Raw genomic sequence first — 19,659 nt, 5'->3', positions numbered from 1 at the left:
CTGAAGCCTACATCGTCCAAACTTCAACCCGGCTGACGCCGTGTGTCGGAGCACGACAGGCTGAGTATGGAGGCTCAAACAGCTTCTATTTAAAACCTCGGTTCGAAAATTTTATGACGTATGAAATGACGTCATCAAATGAACCGATTCCATGGTGGCTAAGCTGTATGATTACAAACATAATAACAATTATTAATAATAACTTTAAATACAATCAATATTGGTTGTTTTTTTCCCCCAGTATGTACACTTTATCTGACACTGATCCATTTTTCTAAAACAAATCTGCAGCATCATATAATGAAACAGGGCAACTGTTTACTTTACATTAAAACCTAGTGGTAAAGGTTACCTATCCGGTTGTTAAGCGATGACGTCATTAAACGGCCTACAGCTGTTAGATCATTTTCATGATGACAATATTACGTCCAATCTGTAAATGTACATTCATGCACTAGCTGTTTTACGCACCTCTCTTGTTGAAAGTTATGCCGTTGTTTAGTTTGCAGCTATGCAGGCTACACCTACACGATGTAATTAAATCATTTCAAGTGTTCATTCTCAGGTAGGGCGATAAAGTAATAAGAAGTGTCTTTTTTCTGCAGGTTTGTAGGCTAAAGGTTAGTATGGATAAATCGCACTTAATCCAAAAACGTTTTTCAAGTAGGTTAGGCTACCTGAGTTTACCTTTATGCTGCTACTGAGCGTGTTGGTAGCTGGACCAAACCGGGTCAAACCAGTTTGCTTCCTCTAAACCAGGGGTGGGCAACTGGCGGCCCGGGGGCCACATGCGGCCCTCATCAACCCTCAACGTGGCCCTCAGGTTAATTTGTTACACATCAATTAATTAGAAACATGAAGAAAACATGACGAAATCTGCCATGAAATCATGAAAAGCAGAAATATGTCCATAATAATATTTGATCACTGGTGTATGTTGAGTTAATTTGTGACATAATCGACTGTAATCGTTTTTTGTATTCTACAATTTGGCCCTCTGGCAGTGAGAATTAAATGAATGTGGCCCCTTGCTGTGACCAAAGTTGCCCAATCCCTGCTCTAAACTGTTTTACAAAGACTGGAGCCTAAAAGTTTTTGAACCATTTTTGTAAGCTTGTAGTTCGTGTGTTGTCGGATGATATTAACTCTCCTGCGCCCCCAGTGGCCGCACCTCACCATTTCAACAAAATCACAGCTGAAGAGTCAACCTGGAGTCAACAGGTGTGCAAAGAAGTACAAAAAACCTGAGGATATTCTGGAAGATAAACAATGAATAAGCACCTTTACACTGTACTAAATGATCATTTTGGAAATATTTGCCATTACATAAAATTGACGATATATTCTGTTTCCCGATGTGGTTTTATACTGCAAATGACAATAAACTGAACTGAACTGTATTAATCTTTAGTCTGTTTTTCTTTTTTAATTTTAAGTTTTGTAAGAAGCCCACACAGAGAACACGGAAGAGCAGAGGGGATTTATAGACTTAATATTTTGGTTATCAACATCAGCTGATCTACAGGGGCTACCAAGAAAACAGCAAAAGTGACAGAACTGTCACAGAATCCTCGTCAGTCAGGTCTGCTGGCAGCGAGACAACACACAGAGCATGTGTTAAGGAGTGATAGACCACATACCGACATGCCATGGAGCAGCACAATGCACCCTGTGTTGGTTTGACGGCAGGTAACTACTTCCTCCTCTCTTGACTTTACTGTAAAAGAGGGTGTTAGCGATAAGCCAATTAAACAAAAATGATAATTAGCTACTGCTTCCTTCTGGTGTCTTGGAAGTATAATACAGCCTAGTGTCTGATTTATTGACATTGCAAGTTATTCACAAAGCTCCATCTTTAATGAGAAATATAATGAAAACAAATTCATATCCTCTTTTAATTTGCTCGTTTTCCCCAGAGACGCTGATCAGAGTTTTACTTCATGAAGAAACATGTGTAAAAAATAGACATAAAAACATGATGTTTATAGATGAAAACAACATGCAACTTATGTAAGTGATTAAAGTGCATGCCAAAGAGAAGTCAAGGGTGTGATGAAGACATTAAAATATTAATGAAAGAAAGCTATGCACTTGGCACTTTATACAGTCACTCAGGGAATACACACCCATGTGTAGATGTTGCATTATCATTGAGTCATTATTCAGACACAATGGAGCATGAATGGCAAAATCATTTTACATTTCCGTTGTGGTAGGCTACCAATATTGGCTAGAAAGTTATGCACTTTGGCTCAAAAAGTGTGCAAATCTGCAGACATTTTACTGTGTTCTCCCCAAACCAACAGTTCAGTCTGTTAATTACTATTCAACAAATATCTTTCAAATTGTGCTTAATTTTCTCAGCAGCAGGTGACCATACCTGCAAATTACAGGAGATAGCAAACTTTATTTTTCTCAAAAAGCCTGCAGCAGAGATAAAATGATTTTCAGGCCCCCCCGACTGCTTGTACACGCATAGCGAGGTGTTCTATAAAGGCTAAAACCAGGAGGTGAGAAAACAGGTTGCACCGGTCCTCTTACCATCACATCAGACAAAGGGGGCTGAAGCGGAGCCAAAAAAAAAAAAACAAGTGGGAGCCTTGCATTGGGATGTGACATTACAAATAAAAGACCTCACATGTAAAAAGGGAAATGAAAAAAAAAAACCACATGCACACAAAGGAACATTTGTGCAACAAAAGGACAACAAGATGAAATAGAAACTGTGTAATATATGAAATGATGTTGTTGACTCCCTTGATGTAGAACTGATGGACCCCATGTGACACTCAATGTAAGTGCTGTGTGACAAGTCTGTGAGTTTTGACATGTGCGTGACAATGCAAGCATGCAAACCACATTACTCAAATTCTTCTCCCCTAGTGGCCACTGACTGTTTGCGTTGAGTTTCCAATAAAGGTATGTTATAACAATGCAGGACATACTGTCTACATTTTTATTCATTGAAAGACAAACACCATGCAATTATTATGCAATAGGTCAAAGCAGTCTATTTTAAGGAAACAAACATTTTATAATAAGCAATTGCTTGCAAAAGAATAAAGAGCTCTCAAACAGACTCAAATTCCTATGGATTTTGGGAGAGTGTTTGTACAAACACCCTGACATTTAAAAGTCTCTAAAAAAGGACAAACCAAGAAGGGAACCTGCAACCAAAATGGGTGTCACTGTGTCAATAATTACATGTGAAAGCAGGAAGTGAGTCTAAACTCTCAAAAGCAACAGTGTTTAATTTACATAGCTACAATGAGAGTAAGCAAACATCCATAAAGTTTGGGATTTTCAGATTAATAAGGAATAAAACACTAAAAACAAAGCAAAATATGGCAGTACACTATATGTAACAAATAGATGTGCATGTAGGCGTGCCAGTCATTTGAGGCTGTCTCTGGTTATATTAGCTTAATGCAGTAGAAATGATAATGCATAAATGTGTGGTTTAACTGCTCCCCATAAAGATTTATCAAAGTCTTTGTTGATTTTTGGATTTTCTTTAAATAAAATTTGTACAGGAAGGCCATGGGAGTCATTAGGTGTTCATTTTGTTGTCAGTCCCTTAGCAGCCCAAGCCTTCTCAGGGCATCGCGCCGGTCGTTTTCGTTTTGTGCTCGAGGGCAGATCAGCACACTGATGCCCTCTGATCGAGGCAGCTTCTGAGAGTTATTGGAGGGATGAGGGGCAGGCAAGGACCGCCGTAAGTCTGGCTCTTTGCTGGTGGCACGGCCCACTTTCAGACCTTCTCCCTGAGCTTTTGAAAACTCTTTCCCGCTCCCCAAAGAGGCAGGGCGCGGGCGGCTGTTTCGCAGCTGACTGGGGCTTAGCTTGCTGCCAACTGCAGCTATAATGGAGTCTTGACTTTCCATATAGCTGCTTAGACCCAGGCCAGAGCGCTCCAGGGTAGCTGATTTTACACCTAGAGCCTTGGGTGGGGTCAGCCTCTTGACCTGGACAGGAGGGGTAAAAGGGGGTGTGACCTCTGATACATCATTGCCAGCAGACAGTTCATTATCAGAAGTTAAAGATCCATCAGGGTCACTAAAAGCATCAGGTGCCAGGAGGATTACAGGAAGCTGGACTACAGGAGCTGTAAGAGTCCCTGGTGGTGAAGCATTTGGAGACTGGAGGGAGACAGAGGCAGGAGATGGACTGTGGTCATGGAGAAAAGAAGATGGTGTTAAGGGGGGTGTATTTGAGCTGATTGGAGAAGGAGGAGCTGCCCATGACCTCCTACTTTGGGGCGATAGTTTAGGACTCAGGTTTGGGCTTATATCTGAATCATCACTTTTAAGCAGGCCGAGCTTTCGGAGTGCCTCCATGCGGACCCTCTGATGGTCCAACAACAGACGGTCACTGTTTGGCACTGAATGCCCTGAGCTGCTATCAGCCACTGCTGGCTTGTGTGACTTCAGGAGGATGTTGGCAGGAAGCTTCTTGGGTTTAGGGGCCACAGCAGGTGGACTTCTGGGTTCAGCGGTTTCTGGAGGAGGGGGACACACTAGGGAAGCAGAGCTGAGAGGTAATGGACTCAGTTCTTGGGGGTTGTTTTGAGACTCAAGGGAGGTCAGTGAAGTTCTCTTTGCAGAGGCTCTCTCTCGAAGCTGCTCCAAGTCAACAGTCTTTGCTGACTTTTTATTGGATAAAACTGAAGATGATAATAGGTCTTTTGCTGTCAGGGGCTTTGCAGGAGGTCCTGGTACGTCCATGAAGTCTGAAGGCGGAGGGATCAGACCCACATCAACCTCAGGGGCCTTAGTGGACTCATCCAGGGAAAGGCTGGTACTTGGGACAATCATTAGATTGCCATCTTCATCCTTGGACACACACAACTCTGGTGCATGAATAGCTGCAGAGTGAATTTCACCGGCGGACCCTGATTCAGTGATTGGAGGTCCCAGATGAGTCGCAAGCTTCTCTGATGTTTCAAGATCTGCCGTGTTGGATGCAGAGCCAGGAGAGGACTGTGGTTCTGAGATTCCATTGAAAGCATGTTGCAAAGCTTGGTCTGATTTCGGATCTTCAAGGGACTCATCAGACCTGACACTGGAAATGTCTAGAAAAGAAAAGCCCAATTGCTGTAGTTAGTAGAGCTTTGATATCATTTTAGTGTAAAAATGAAAACATGGATACAGCGCCCTTGAACTTTTCAATATGTTCTCATGTTAAAACTCCAAATTATTGTAATAATAGAAAAAACCTCTAAGTAGTCCATAATTTCGAAGTGGGGAGAGGGGGATACATTAGTATATCAAATCACAGTAAAAGCAGATATGAGGCTTTTTGAATACCAGGTTGCAAGACTGTAAAGGGCAGAAAAATACAAGATGGTACATTACATATGCACGTCTCTATACTATCAATACATTCATGTAGGTAACTGAGCACAACAGACTATTTCTGTACATGAACACACCATTTGCTCTCATCAGTCCCACTTGTAATCCAGGGTCTGGTTCATCGTTGGATATGCCGCTGTCCTCCTGCACCTCCAGCGCTTCAATGGTTTCCTCGAGATACATGAGACATGCCCTCTCCTCTGGAGATAAGTGCTCCATACTGTCTCCACTCTGCAACAGAAATGAGAGATGACACTTTAAAATTTTAACTTCAACTCTTCAGCAATCTCTGCCACCAGCGAAGGAACAGTAGTTCAAATGGGGGTTGTGTTCAAACATCTGCAAAGGAATGACTAATGACACTATTTCTGTTCTGTTCTTGTCTGTTTTTAATTCTATATTGTCATGACAGAAGAATTTCAAGTGACTACAGATGCCTTCTTCTCCCCTCTGGTCGTCCTTGAAGAAAAACTCCCCCTGCAACCCTCACAACAAAACCTGAGAGTAATTCACCTGTAACAGATTCACTTCCCCTCATCAACTTTCATTTGAGCTTTTCATACTGGTTTTGAAGGTCATAAATGTCCAAGTAGACATGTTTTACCACCTGACACACAAATCTCACTTCCTTATTTCTCTATTCCCACACAGGACAGAAGCATTGTCAAAGGTAGGCTTGTTCAAAACAGACACAGAGTCAACAAGCAAAGTGCGTCTATCTGGTCAGTTATACAAAGAACAGATAAGGAACAGTCAGTAGGACCGAGATGATGTACAGCAGCACTCACACCGGCAGAGTTCACGCTGATTACACTGTCACAGCTCCCGGCACTGTCCATATTGCGCAAGGATTCCAAGGCAACACCGCCTGGCCACGTGTCACTCTTAGGCATTGCACAGGGGAGAGGACGAGGGCAGGACTGAGGCTCCACGGTCCCTTTTTGACTGTGCAGCTTTCACAAAGAATCAGTCCCCAAAATAATCTGAAGGAAGGATAGAGGAAACAATGTCAAAACGCTTATTCCACTTAGTACACTTTATCGAACACATATACTGATCTCTTAACATTAAGAATTTTTTTGAGGCCATTACCAGGTGATGGATAACAATTTCGATAGTCCACCTATTGCGCAAAAATGTACTCTTACATTTCTCTTAAGCTAATATGTGAACAGTCAATGGAAACAATATAAGTCAAGCAAATTGCTTTCCACCAGACATTGTTTTCTTTTTAAGGACTGTTTTCTGTCAGCTATCACTAAGGTTGAAAGGATTTAAGCATATTGAAAAAGAACCACCCTTACTTTGTCCAAGACGATTGTTTTCTTTTAGCTACATCCTCTGTTGTCTGGTATGACCAGAAGCTTTTTGTGGCTTATAATCTCAGATAATGGTTGCTAACTCTTGATGCATATGGCTTCACATAAACACTAACTGGTTCAGTTCAATGGCTCTATGAGTGTTCTCTGCTTTCACTACTGTTTATCTCACTTTCACCACACAAGTGTAACTTGAGTATCCCGTAAGTAGCACTTTGGCTACAAGACTGAGGTTCAAGAAAAGTTGCACAATCTCACTAAACTCTGTAATCTATTACATTATAAAACTGAAATGAAAGCTAGAAAAAATATTAAAATAAAAAAACATTTTTTATTTGAGTATTATTTTTTTTTATAAAATCTCAAGAATCTATTAGTTTCAGGTTATCAAAAAATGAGCCTGCTTCTATCTGGTAAATGGTAACTGGACTTGAGCTTGTATAGTGCTTTTCTAGTCTTCTAACTACTCATAGCGCTTTTACGCCGCATGTCACACCCACCCATTCACTCACTGATGGCAGAGGTGGCTATGTAAAGTGACCATTAGAAGTTACTAATCCCATTCATACGCATTCATACGCCGCAGAGGGTGTGTTGCCAAATTACCCATTGGACATGTGGTGGCAGGAGCTGGGGATCGAACCACCAACCTTAAGATTGGGAGACGACCGACACTACCAATTACCCCCATCTCATATGAAAATCTCAAGTTTTAAACCTTTTGACTGTTGGTTGGACAAAACCACATACGGACAAATTCATTCAACTGACAAAATAAAAAGCAGTTTAATCGTCATATCAAAAGAAACCTTTGATTGGGCGCGTTTTCAATATAACTGATCCGAGTTGAAATACTTTCTTAAATTTACAGCTTTAGCATGATCTGCTTTCTGAACTGCCACAGGAAGAAGAAGGATGATATTCTGTTCTGCTGGACAGATGAAGCCACACAGAAGTGCTCTAAGCTGTTTAAAGAAAGAGACAAATGCACACCTTGGTTAGAGAATATGCATTCTTCACATCAAGTACCAAACGGATAAAGACAGTTTATACGCCAAATGATGTTGCAGCACCACAGCTTCTTTGCATTCCCTGCCTATTATCCTGCCCATATTACTAATGACAGTTCAGACATGAAGAAAACATGTCAGACAAAAACTCAAGGATAATTACTTAGTTCCTTAGCTGGGGGAAACCCATTCCAGAGATTTTCAGACTCCTCACAAATAAGACGCCTCAGATTCTCCTTTAGGGGCTTGAGGTGTATTAGCAGAGGTTGTGTCATGAAGGGATGATATTTGATTAACTAGTGGTTAAGAGCCTGTGATGGGCTTTGACTAAATATGTCACACAAATACGAAATCCTGTACCCGAGGCAAACGTTCTCATGTTTTATAGCTTGTTCATAACATGGAGAGAGCTGCACAGTCAGGCTCAGACAAAGCTTACGAGTTCATGCATGTCATATATAAGATTTACCAAATTAAGAGTTTCCCTTCATGAACTATTGCCATTGTTTATGTGTGAATGAGCCCCGTATAGGACACAAGCTGTGTAAGCACTATAGTGCATGAGGGCTTATAATTACTGAGGTTTGAGGTTCCTCCGAGGACGACACAGACACTCATTTACCAAAAACAAACCTGCTGCCAGAACGAGGAAGTTGATGCGAAATGTGTTCCAAAAAATGTGGAACACCCTTTTCAGATATCTCACATATGGTACAGGAGCTTTAACACTGTGAATGATTTGAAATGATAAAGAAGTTGATGGGTTTTATTGAGGGCTGGAGCGACTTCCAAGGACACTGAGATCATTCTGTCTGCACTGATTTTGTTTATTCGGGGGAAGTTTGTGGCAGATTGAAACATTTTTAGACTCGTTCAAGAAAACTCAAGCCTTATTGTTTACAGCTCTGGTTCATTTGATCACACCTTATGTCATTCTTTAACATCATCATAACTGTCAAACATGAGTCAAAACTGAACCACGATGAAAATTCTTGACTGATTACTCCATGAATCATCTGTACTCCTTGACGTGACATTTTCCACTTTAACCCTGTTCTACAGCAGTCTATGTATGTTGCAAGATCTCTGATTATTACAGTATTATTGGCAAGAAAAGGCAACTTTAAAAAAAAAAAAAAACTGACTTAGAAAAAACAATTCTATACTTTACAGAAACTTTAAGAAAGTGGGAATTAACAAAGATCTAGAAAACTCAATTTCCCCAGGCAGAAACGTTCACTTGTTGTCAATAAAGTGAGAAGAGGTGACTTTGTCTGCAGTGATCATGAAACTGTTCATGCGACTAAGTCGGAAAGGTCTGATATGGAGCAATGACAAACAACATATGGGTACTTGTTGACATGAAAACATTGCAACACCAGTTGGGGGAAAAACATGATCACCAACAACCCATCACATGTTTCCTGGTAACAAAAGCTTGTTGATGAGGCACTGAAAGGCTTGTCAGTGAAGGCTTTGTTAGCTGCTAATTACCGTCCCTCCCATTAACCATTCAGATCAGCCGATAGAGAGAGAGAGAGAGAGACAAAATGCCCAAACTGGAGCAGCCAACACCTCTCAAACATGAAACAAGGCATGCAAACCTGTAATGCCGCTGTGGGGAGGCTCACTACTACACCCACAGCTGAGTCAGGACTTATTGGTGACAGGAATGTCACTTTGCTTGCTTCCATGTCTTTAACACAACTCTTACATTCGCCTGGGCACTTTGATGTACTTGGGCGTTCAACTTGACTTCAAGTCAGCAGATAATATTGTGTTTAAACTATGACAGGAGGCGGATCAGCTGCAGGTCTTTAATGTGTTTACTGTGAGAACAGATGTACAGATTGTGAGCCAGCATTACACGCAAGAAAGTGTGCTATGTGTTCAAGGACAAGCCAAAGAACTGGTTTAATGATTAACAGTAAACAAAAGGTTGTGCAACCCAAAACCTGCTGGAGTGAACAGATATATTTCATTAATGTTTAACTTGGCTGGTTGTGCCACAGAAAAATGGCTGTTATTGACATTAAACACGTGCAAATATTTGTTCGTTATCTGCCTCACTGAGCCTCCAAATGTTCAATGATTAAACACTTATGATAAATGCACAGTTTGATGAATAAGAGGATTGCACAAGCATGAAAAGTGGTTGGAAAACGATGGTGATATGTGGGAACATGTAAGAGTTTCTGCACCTTTTTCACTGTCTTTACTATTTAACTTCCCTCGACCCAAACTGCGGATAACTTTCTGTTTAAATAGGTCACAGTCGAAAAGGAAGGAAGGAAAGGAAGAACTAACTTAAAGGTCTAAAAGATATTCTTGTATTTTGTCACCACACACAGAATAGGGATTCACAGAGATAATGTAGCCAACTGGTTTGAATATAATAATAAAAACATTGTCTTCATAGTTTGTAAATACCCTGTAGGCTATGTATTAATAAAGCAGATATAAACACTAACGCCAAAACTTAAGGGTTTCAAGATAACTTACCGGGAAGGAAAACCAGTCTTTGCAAAACTCTGCGCATTCAAAAAAAAAAATAACCCACAAAATGCTGTTTTCAGGGTCAGTCCATATCGGCAGTGAAGCTCACTCCGCTCACAGTCGCTCAGCTGCCGCCTTGTTTCTTGGAAACACTCCTACGCGACTAGAAAGAACTGATGGAACAGGTGGGAAATAATTGCAGCCAGGGAAGCCAGTTAACTTCCTCACGGGTTGGCTTTTGGCCAATCAGCGAACGTCTACGGCGAGACGTCAGCGAGGAAGAGCCAATTAAAAGTAAAGAGTCTAAATGAACACAATCGCAAAGATATGGACCATAGACTGTTAAGATATAGACCTACAATTGATAGGCTACTTCTTCTAAAAAAATATATATAGGCTACATGATATTAAATGAAACAAAGTTCACTGATGTGTAGGCACATGCGTTAATATTCTGAAAAAGACGAATTGATGTGTTTTATATTAGGCTGTATGACTTTTATTTTTAGTTGTGAATTAATATTAATGTAGGCACATTATTTTTATTCAACAGGGAGGCAATGTTAACTCCCCTGTGAGTCTTGACATATAGGTGCTTTTAGCCAATACATGTGCGAAAAGTTAAGAAAAGAATCCAGAATTTCTCAAGATGGTTATCAAAAATAGTTCTTGCAAGGTAACAGAGTCAGTGCGTTGCCAATTTGAGTAAGGATCATTATCAAAAGACAAGAAATATTGCTTTAATACTTTACATTGACGTAGAAAAATGACACTGATATGATAAAAGTCATTCAAATGTGTCCTCTGTGGACGCCGAAGAGGCTAACTCTTGTAATAGTTGTGGCAATCCATCCTTTCAAGAAGTTGTAAATTGGACTGCTCATGATAACTTGGAAGTAACCAGTTAAAAAAAGAAAGTCAGGGGAACACCAAAGTCAGTTGATTGTATCCTGTGGGGGACCAAGACATTTTGCAAAACAGTATATGGCATTCATTCAACACGTCTGTCAACAGAGATGCCAACATTATCACCCATAGAGTATCCCTTCTTTAGAAAATGAATCTAGAACTGTAGTATCTGTTTTGACTTATCTCGAGGACCCCATTGATGGATGGTATAATTCTATTAAGAAGTCATTGTCATTTAAAACTTCTCCAATGATGCATTTATAACTGCATTATTACTGAACAGAAAGGAAGTACAGCAGCCAAGTGGATTCTCACAACCTGTTAAGCTTGTTTTATACAATGGCTTAAAAGCAATCTGCACAGTCTAGAGTAATTAAAACATACTTACATATCCCAATAAACGGAGCATACAGTATGTAGAAATTGGTGTCATATAAAAAACAAAGTCATTATTTACAGGGTACATGCTCTGAGAAGCCCGTGTCAGTTTGTGCATTTTGGACTATGAGAACAAAGAAGTCCTTTGTGTAGATATCAGCCTTAACAATCAGGAACAGCAGCATACATCTGTGACGTCTGCTGCATATCTATGAAAATAAGCTGATGTGTAAATTCATATTCCCATCTGCCCTAGAAGTCACCCCCATGTCCAACGTTGATGCGCTCATAATGGTGAATGACGTCACGTCAAGAGTTACCTTATTTTCATACCACCATGCCACACATTTCTATCAGAGGTGATTGCAGCTGTCGAGTTATTTCATGGTAACGTGACATGACAGGTTTAGCTTCAAGCGTCATTATGCTAACAGGCAGGATTCACATTTACATTTAAAAATGATTACAGGCTAATGTTATGCCACAGCCTTTTTTTTTTTTTTTACTTAAACCACTTTCTATCCTGAAGTGCAGCTGAGTCATCATGAATACTGGGCCATATGTAAAGATAACACCGCGGGCCCCACCACCACAACCAAAGCCAACTCTGCACAACTACTACCCACCTCCAATAAGTTTATGACCCATTACAAGCTTTGAGGAACTTTGTGTTGAATATGTTTATTTAGCTTCTGGTTAATTAGTATAACTCCAAAGTGTTGTCAAGACATCAGTAGGAGAAAGACAGGTCATCAGAGCCTCCCAGTCCAGGATCTAAACCCTGAACCTCTTACTGAGGCGCAATGATCCTAACCTTCCTGTCCTGTCTTCTAATGCTTGCCTGTGACGTTTTATTTATTTATTTTTGACACTTTTCCATTACCATGTAATTTAAAAAGCATGGTCCAGACTCCTGTTGGAAGACGCCAGAACAATCTATCTCCACAGGGAAAAGTCCTGGGCGGGAATCAAAGATCCAGCTCTCAGGGCTTTCTTGTTTAGGTGTATGCATTCTCGAGTAGAGTAGTAAATTGTGATCTATGCACTAGTGGGGAAAAGGCAGCAAATTTGGTCTGCACGCAGTAATACTACCTGTTTGCCATTGCCAACTGATTTTGAAAGTAAATAACTTCCCCTCTTTCCTATTTAAACACTAAAGAACTCATTCTCAGGAAACTCTAAATGAGGTTTTTTTGGTGACTTAAAGGTGATCTGAAGGCAGTTGCATTTAAATCATGCTAGCAGTCATTTTCTTCTGTTGACTCATTTTCATTTGGACAAAGATAAAAAGTAATCTTTATGCAAAACCTGGAGGTTGGACAATTTGAAAATAATATGTGAATGTATCTCATTTAACATGACAGTCACAGTAAAGACACACAGTCTTCTCTTGTTCTGTTTGTTAAGTCCAAATGGTCTTCCCAGATCTAATTTACATAACTGTGAATGGAATCAAGTGGTCAGGGAATGACCTTTAACTTTTAAATAGAGATAATTGTGCAATGCTGGAAACCAAATGAGTAAACTGGAGGAACATCTTTATGCCTTTTGGGCTTCTAATGACACCGCAGCCTGTACTCACCGCAGTAGCTTTATTTTCAGACTGACAGAAGAAGCTCTGAGGATTCTTTACTGTCAGCTTGTGTGCCTGGATCCTTTATCTCCCGTACACCTGTGCTGGCTCTGAGCTGCTTTTTGTCCATCCTTCAGCAGGGAAAGGTTTATGAAATAGAAGTGGAGGATGGGGACGAAACGTTTCATCTTGGCACATCCACTGACCTCGTTTACCGTCTGATAAATCGGGAACATCAAAAAGCATCAACACACAGCGCTCCTTAAGTGATGATAGTAGTGTTGGAACTATATGTTGTTAGAAATTGGACAGAAATTTCTACCAAGTTGGGAAAAAAAAGACAAACAATTCAACAATAACATTGAACACAATAAGTAAATTAGAAAAAAAAAAGAGCAAACAGGAGCAGAATTTCTAATAGCGCCATTTATTAGTTGTACAATTATGAAAAATAATCATAAAAAAAGACTGGAAGCCCAAGATTATTTACAATCTTTTTTTTTCTGAAGTGAGGTCCCTCTTCTGAGTCATCGTTATCTCAGCCTTTTTTTTTTTTTCTTAAATCACAGGGTATTTATTCACGATATGTTTAACTTTATAAGACATAGTCCTTTTCTCTCTTTTGACCAGCGTCAAAAATTACATACGTACATACATACATATACATATATATATATATTTAGATATCTATAAAAGCAAAAATTCATTCAAGTATCAAAATACAGAGCGCTAGATTCATGTACAATATCATTCTCATCATTGACGTCATCAGATTAGTCGCGATAATATCTCTCCTGATCCTCAGCAATGTGCAAAAGCAGAAGGGGCCCAGGCTGATGGCTGAAGGTGCCGACAGCAGCCAGCTGGAGACAGTGTACCGTAGAGTTATCGTACTGGCCTGACAACGTACCACATACGCAACAGTTAAATCATATGTACCCATATACACATCCAACGAACAGAAAGTACCATTAACAGTCAACATACAGGGAGTTAGCTAGGAGAAACATGCTGTGTGTCCTGTTGTTCTGTTCTGCGGCTAAAATCTAATGACGTAGCAGCCTGCATGGCAGGTTTGGTGATTAAACTTGTCGGGGTTAATGGAACAAAGGAAGCAGGGGATTGAGAGGGAGAACTGCAGTGAACCACACCTCATCCAGTTACAGCGTTAGGACACACAATTGTCCTATAAAACAATTAAAACATCAAAAAAAAAAGAAGAAGAGAAGACTTTCAAATCAAATAAAAGCCACCCCCTGTTATATTATATCATCATTATTATTACTATCAATTTCAAACAGTCTTTGTAGTGTCAGTTCCTCTGCCCTTTAAGTTCGTTAAGAGAGTTCCTCCTGTGCAAGATTATATTGTTTAATCACAGTTTTGTGTGTAGTTTGTGGAAGATAGGCTGACGGTCATAAAGATATGCTACAACATATTGCAACAGGAAAGGAGTGTGTACCTACAGTGTAAGGTCTTTCTCTTTGAGCTTGTACCTTTGAAGCATTGCAAAACAAAGTTTCCCCTTTGAACAAAACGTTCTGTATTAAAACAGCTACATGTCCTGAAAGAGAAGATTTACATTCAGTGGCTGACGAGGGCAAAATCTGATCTCCTGTGTAAAGGGTTTTCTACATTAAACACGTTAAGCCAAATTCCAGTTCCCATGTGCGCCCCCCCTGCAGACCTGGAGCACTTTTTGCAGCCTTTGTCTTCTAATAAAAATCATTTGGTCATTGCAGGGTGTTTGTCCTAGTCAGCCACCGTACTTTCATGAATAAGGAGGCAACAGTTTATGAGAAAACAAATAGTTTGCCTGGATCAACCATCACTTTCTTACGTACTAAAAGTTAAATGGAGGAGTGTGTGTGTGTGTGTGTGTGTGTGTGTGTGTGTGTGTGTGTGTGTGTGTGTGTGTCTGCAGTGTCTATGTGAGTGAGGTCAGATGAACTGATCAGCCTCGCAGGTCTCCAGGTCCTGTGTTTCTGCAGTGATCTCGATCCAACTAGTGGTGCAACCTGATGCATTGGATGTAGGTCACTTTTTCAACAGAAACCATCCTACCCAGCATGCAACAGGGCTCATTTTGTTCCTGTCCTCTTTTCTTACTGGCTGGAAGTGGCCACAGTGTTCAGCTACAGAGGAGGAGAAACAAGAAAAAAACGCACAAACACACAAAGGAGTGAGGTTAAATAAAGTTAAAAAAAAAACCTAAAAAAACAACTGAACACAAACTGACACAAACAGAATGATGGTGACGGATTACCCCCTCCCCTCCAATAGAACAATAATTAACTCTTTTCCCAAAGCAGCCGTGACATATTAACCCGGTGAGATTGGCAAAAAGAAAAGGCAATGCTGATACAGACGAACAGAGAAGGCATTTGTTGTGAAATGAAGAAAAGAAGAGACAGGAAAAAGGAAGATGCACTTATTCTTGCACACTCTTGGTTTTGTTAAAAGTGCTTAGTTGTAGTTAGTTCACCTCAGAGACAGCTTTCTTTTTTTGCTCTCATTGATAGTCAGAGGAGGGCTACAAGTCTTAAGAAGGTCTATTTTCTGGAGCAGCAAGGACCACTAACATGCTGTTCCTTATCTGCTGGAAACCCCCCCCCCACCAAAAAAAAATGCTTCCTTATACAGCTCCAACAGACCTTATCACAGTGTTAGGATCGTAGCCTCCGCTGGCTTCAGCAGACAGCTGACAGTGAATAATATCGCCCTAATCCTGTGTAACCCCGAAAACAGCGCAACCTCGGAACAGTCTGCTACGGTCCAGAATTACAGGAACCATATTCTCAGTTTCCTCAGGAAACGTGTCCGTCCAGGTTCAGGATATGTGTGGTGGGTCTCTCTCTCTCTCTCTCTCTCTCTCTCTCGACTGCAGGAAAATCTGATTTTCTCTCAGAAGTCGGAGAAGTCAGAAGAGTTGAAAGATCAGAGTGAAAAGCCTCAGAGCGGCCGTCGCCTAATAGAGCAGGAAGAGGACCAAGAAAAAAAGAAAAAAAAGAAAGAGAGCTTATCACCAAGAGTCAATAGAGGGATGTTGACAGAGAAGAAGAAGAAAAAGGAAGCATTGTGCAGAGAGTTCAGGAAGCATTCGAGGTAAACAAAGAGGAGAATAGCAGTGAAGGCGGGTGGCAGGCTGGAGGAGGGTTAATATAGAGTGGAAGAGTTGAATTGATAATCAATTAAAAAGTGAAGAAGAGGAGGTGGTTAAGCTGTCCAAGGGTGTGTTGTTTTTCAGATGAGGACGCAAGTGCAGGAAGGGGAAGGGGGGGCCCAGAGGAGGTCAAGGGGTCCAGCTCAGAGAAGCAGAGTCACAGTGAAAGGCACACAGAAGGAGGAGGAGAAGGAAGAGGAAGGTGAGACCAGGCCCCAGAGGAGTCAGGAGGAAGAGGGGTCCACTCAGAATATGGTGGTCTCGTACTTAGTGCTGATAGTGCGCTTGGATTCCTTTGGGTCCACGAGCCACGTGGTGCTGCCCTGGGACTGAGAATCCCCCTCCTGTTCGACGAGGTCCCCCTGGAAACACAAAGCAGAGGGAATCAAACTCTTGGCCCCTCATAAATGATTTTTTAAAATAGAGGTTTGATCGTAAAAACAGTTGGGCGAAATCACTGCACTATTTCCTCTGGGTACACATCATTCATGCACATGTGTACGGAAATACGAGTACCAAACATTAAGAAACATATTTCAAACATGTCTTTACTGATATTCTTATTCTTATACATATTTTCTTTTGATCCCTCATCAGGGGCGTGTCCAGCCTTTTTTTTTCGACTGGGGCACCGACTTATTTAGGAGTGGCTTTTCTTGTATTAAAAAGATGTCCCTCTCTGTAAACATTCATCTCAATAATTCAAAAGTGGTTTTGGAGCTTTAAAGTATATATCTCAGGGTCTTTGTCAGAAGACACCAAGCTTCTCAGATTTCACGGAATCATAGCTTTGGTAGAAGTAGGACTTGTAGCCCAGGTGTGTCATCAGTACTGACCCTGCTTCTCCTCCTGCCAACCACGCCTACCGCTAAAGACACTGAAGTGAATCCTCCTAAGGCATTATCATAACAATTAACAATAGAATGAACGTTCATTCTTGACTTTTGAAAAAACTGTTTTCTGAGATTTAGTACTAAATTTAGAAAAGTGCGGCAGTACCAGTATTTACAATGGATGTTAATGAATATTTCTTTACTAGTTCAAAGAAAAAATCAGTTAAGCAACAGCACTTTTTTTAGTAGATTGTACTCTGTTCATTTGCTTCTCTGTTGGTTGTAAACTTTGCTTGTGTTTCTACCACTTTGTCACTAGGGGGCGCCTGAGTTAAACATAACATTAAAGCACTTTTCAGTCCATATAAGACTAAGTGGAGGTAAACATGGTTCATCATATGAATACATTTTTCAAGGAACAACAATAAAACATAGATAACAGCAATGTGGAGGATAATGGTGATGATGGTTATGTTTATTTTTAAGGCAGTGAGAGGGGGGGGGGGGGGAGAGCTAGGTATGCAGAAAACAAAGCAATGTGAGAGGCTAGAGGTGGCACAGGATGAAAGGTGGATGTGAAGGCAGCACCTGGGCAGCAGAGTGCAGCGGTAGAAAGGAGGGACGGTGGGTGGTGCAGGTGTAACAGTAACAGCAACGACTGTCGAGAGGAGGAGAGTCCTGGGAGAGATAAACACCGCCAGGGGGAGAGAAGAAGAAGAAGAAGAAGAAGAAGAAGAAGAAGAAAGTGAAGAGCACAAGAGAAACAGACAGGAAGAGGGGTTTAGAGAGAATTCAATGGAGAGAAAGTAACACAGATTTGAAAAGCATGAGACATGAGGAGTCTGGCCTGTTATAGCTAACATAGATAAGACGCTGGCAGCATACAGGACTTGGATGTGAGCAACTGCGGTAACTTTGGGAATGAGAAGCGAGAGGCGTTTGTTGAAAAGTGCATTAGATTTGAAAAGGTTGAAATTATACTTAACAAAAATACAAGGGGATAAAAAGACAGGCATGAACAGGAGAAGTGACAATACACATGATTCTGTTGAGTTCATTAAGCTGCAGACAAACATGACTCCCTGAGGAATAGTTACCTCATTGATATTCAGCACCAGCTCTCTAACTAATGGTTTAAAGCAAATGGCCAAACAAACATCATCACTGTGTACTCCTAATAATGCAATAAGCTGGAGACCTGATACAAATGTTCTTAGACTTTCTAATATGTTATCCGAAGTGTAGTTTGAAAAACGGGGAGACTTCTGTTTACCTAAAAAGATTGCTACTGGCACAGGGAGTGTTATAACGTATGATAGGCTTCAGTTTCGACAGGAGGAGTTTCTGGTACAGTGTCACTTGATTAAAGTCTGTTTTGGGAGCATTTTCACAGACTGTATTTGTTTACCTTTTGGTCCATTTCTGGCGTGAAAAACAACGCTGTTCTAGCTTTTAGCATTTCCTGTTTTCTTTCCTTACTTAAATGTTCTGTACAGGAAACCTTCAGGGTTACTTAGATATTGTAGACAACTTTAAAAAAAGACATTAGGCCTCACTCAACAGCCGTTCTCAAAACCGACTTTGACATTCACCAAAAGTTTCCTTCTACAAGATTTGTTCTTAGCTAAGACGATAATCTACAAACAGTTAACAGCTCTGATATGCAAGTGCAACATAACTGGAAATGTGTTTTCATTGCTTTTGCACCATTACATAATAAAATTACACGTATCAATGTCCTAAGGAAGTGTAAGTCCTACCAAGGAAAAATAAATGTGTGCAACATGTCTGTGTGTTCTGGTCTGACTGAGTTCAGACTTTAGAAATAAGTTTGATTTTGATGTAAATTGGAGAAAATATGAACTTTGGGGCTGTGTGACAGATCCACTGCTGAGAGTCAAACTACTGAGAGAAGCTGGACAAATCGACATCATTCAGAACACAAGTACTCAGCCACCCCTGTCACCTATTCTGTAATTTACTGTAAACAGTGTCTTGTGCTGTCATATCACTGATTTCAAACTCACCGCCGACTTCCGTACACTGCCTCTTGGTCTCGGCACAGGTCGGCTGGACTTGGTCTCAATAACCTCGGAGCCGGGTCCCACTGGGAGGTGCTGGTGCTGTTTGGTCCTCTGTGCCTGCAGAGCCAGCTGATAGGCCACCTCGAACGCCTGGCCGAGGGTCAGTATGATCTCATAGGTCAGGTTCTAAACGAGAAAAGAAAAAAGAGGAGGCAGCTGTTTTAAGGTACTCTTAAAAAGTTTTCCCAGCCTAGGGAACAAAACTAAACTCAGCTCGCAGTGAGATGAAAAACATATCAGAACAGAAGTTTTTATTCCCTCTCTGGAAAACAAAATTGCGTAACACGGAGTGGCGGTAATCTCCCGAGTATTTTGCAGCAGCAAGCAGCTCCCCTCAGTACCTGAAGTGGATTCATCCGCTGTAGCTTAGTATTAAAGCTGCCGCCTGCTGCACTCTTTTGTTATACTCTGACAGCTTCCAAATATGACAAAGCCCCTCAGAATAAAGACAGAGGACTCAAGCTTCTCACATTAAAAAAAACAACATTAAAAACAACAATCACATGCAGCAGAAACAAGAGCTGTGAAATAACCCAAAAT

General features: G+C 40.8%; 2 protein-coding genes across 10 annotated transcripts in view; both read right to left on the bottom strand.

Annotated features, from left to right (window-relative positions):
- Nucleotides 1-1,835: 1,835 nt before the first annotated feature.
- LOC132989731 (specifically androgen-regulated gene protein) lies at nt 1,836-11,501 on the bottom strand. Its single transcript, XM_061057531.1, has 5 exons — nt 11,477-11,501; nt 10,186-10,352; nt 6,143-6,337; nt 5,432-5,585; nt 1,836-5,071 (listed from the first exon to the last, which is right to left on the bottom strand). The coding sequence occupies exons 3-5, from the start codon at nt 6,245-6,247 to the stop codon at nt 3,570-3,572; spliced, it is 1,761 nt and encodes a 586-aa protein (XP_060913514.1). The 5' UTR covers nt 6,248-6,337; nt 10,186-10,352; nt 11,477-11,501; the 3' UTR covers nt 1,836-3,569.
- A 1,944-nt stretch (nt 11,502-13,445) lies between these two features.
- The window catches only part of LOC132989730 (ankyrin repeat and SAM domain-containing protein 1A-like), a 72,522-nt gene continuing 66,308 nt past the window's right edge, over nt 13,446-19,659 (bottom strand). For 4 of the 9 annotated variants that reach the window (XM_061057521.1, XM_061057522.1, XM_061057527.1 and 1 more), the window contains 3 exons: nt 19,063-19,245; nt 17,624-17,713; nt 16,020-16,564 (listed from right to left, as the gene is read on the bottom strand). In XM_061057521.1, coding sequence (XP_060913504.1) covers nt 16,448-16,564; nt 17,624-17,713; nt 19,063-19,245 — 390 coding nt within the window. In that variant the 3' untranslated portion in view covers nt 16,020-16,447. The other 5 variants (XM_061057524.1, XM_061057523.1, XM_061057530.1 and 2 more) reach the window with 5 other exon arrangements.

This window comes from Labrus mixtus, chromosome 15, assembly GCF_963584025.1.
Source record: "Labrus mixtus chromosome 15, fLabMix1.1, whole genome shotgun sequence".
In the NCBI taxonomy this organism is placed as follows: Eukaryota; Metazoa; Chordata; class Actinopteri; order Labriformes; family Labridae; genus Labrus; species Labrus mixtus.
The sequence above is the reverse complement of the archived record's forward strand: the minus strand, read 5'-3'. Positions and strand labels throughout refer to the sequence as shown.

What these genes read in the sequence shown, in the direction of transcription:
- LOC132989731 (XM_061057531.1), bottom strand. Translation starts at nt 6,247, where the DNA reads ATGCCTAAGAGTGACACGTGGCCAGGCGGTGTTGCCTTGGAATCCTTG. An exon ending in TCAGCGTGAACTCTGCCGGT is followed by an intron (nt 5,586 to 6,142) that starts GTGAGTGCTGCT and finishes TTTCTGTTGCAG; the next exon opens with AGTGGAGACAGTATGGAGCA. An exon ending in GGGACTGATGAGAGCAAATG is followed by an intron (nt 5,072 to 5,431) that starts GTGTGTTCATGT and finishes TTTCTTTTCTAG; the next exon opens with ACATTTCCAGTGTCAGGTCT.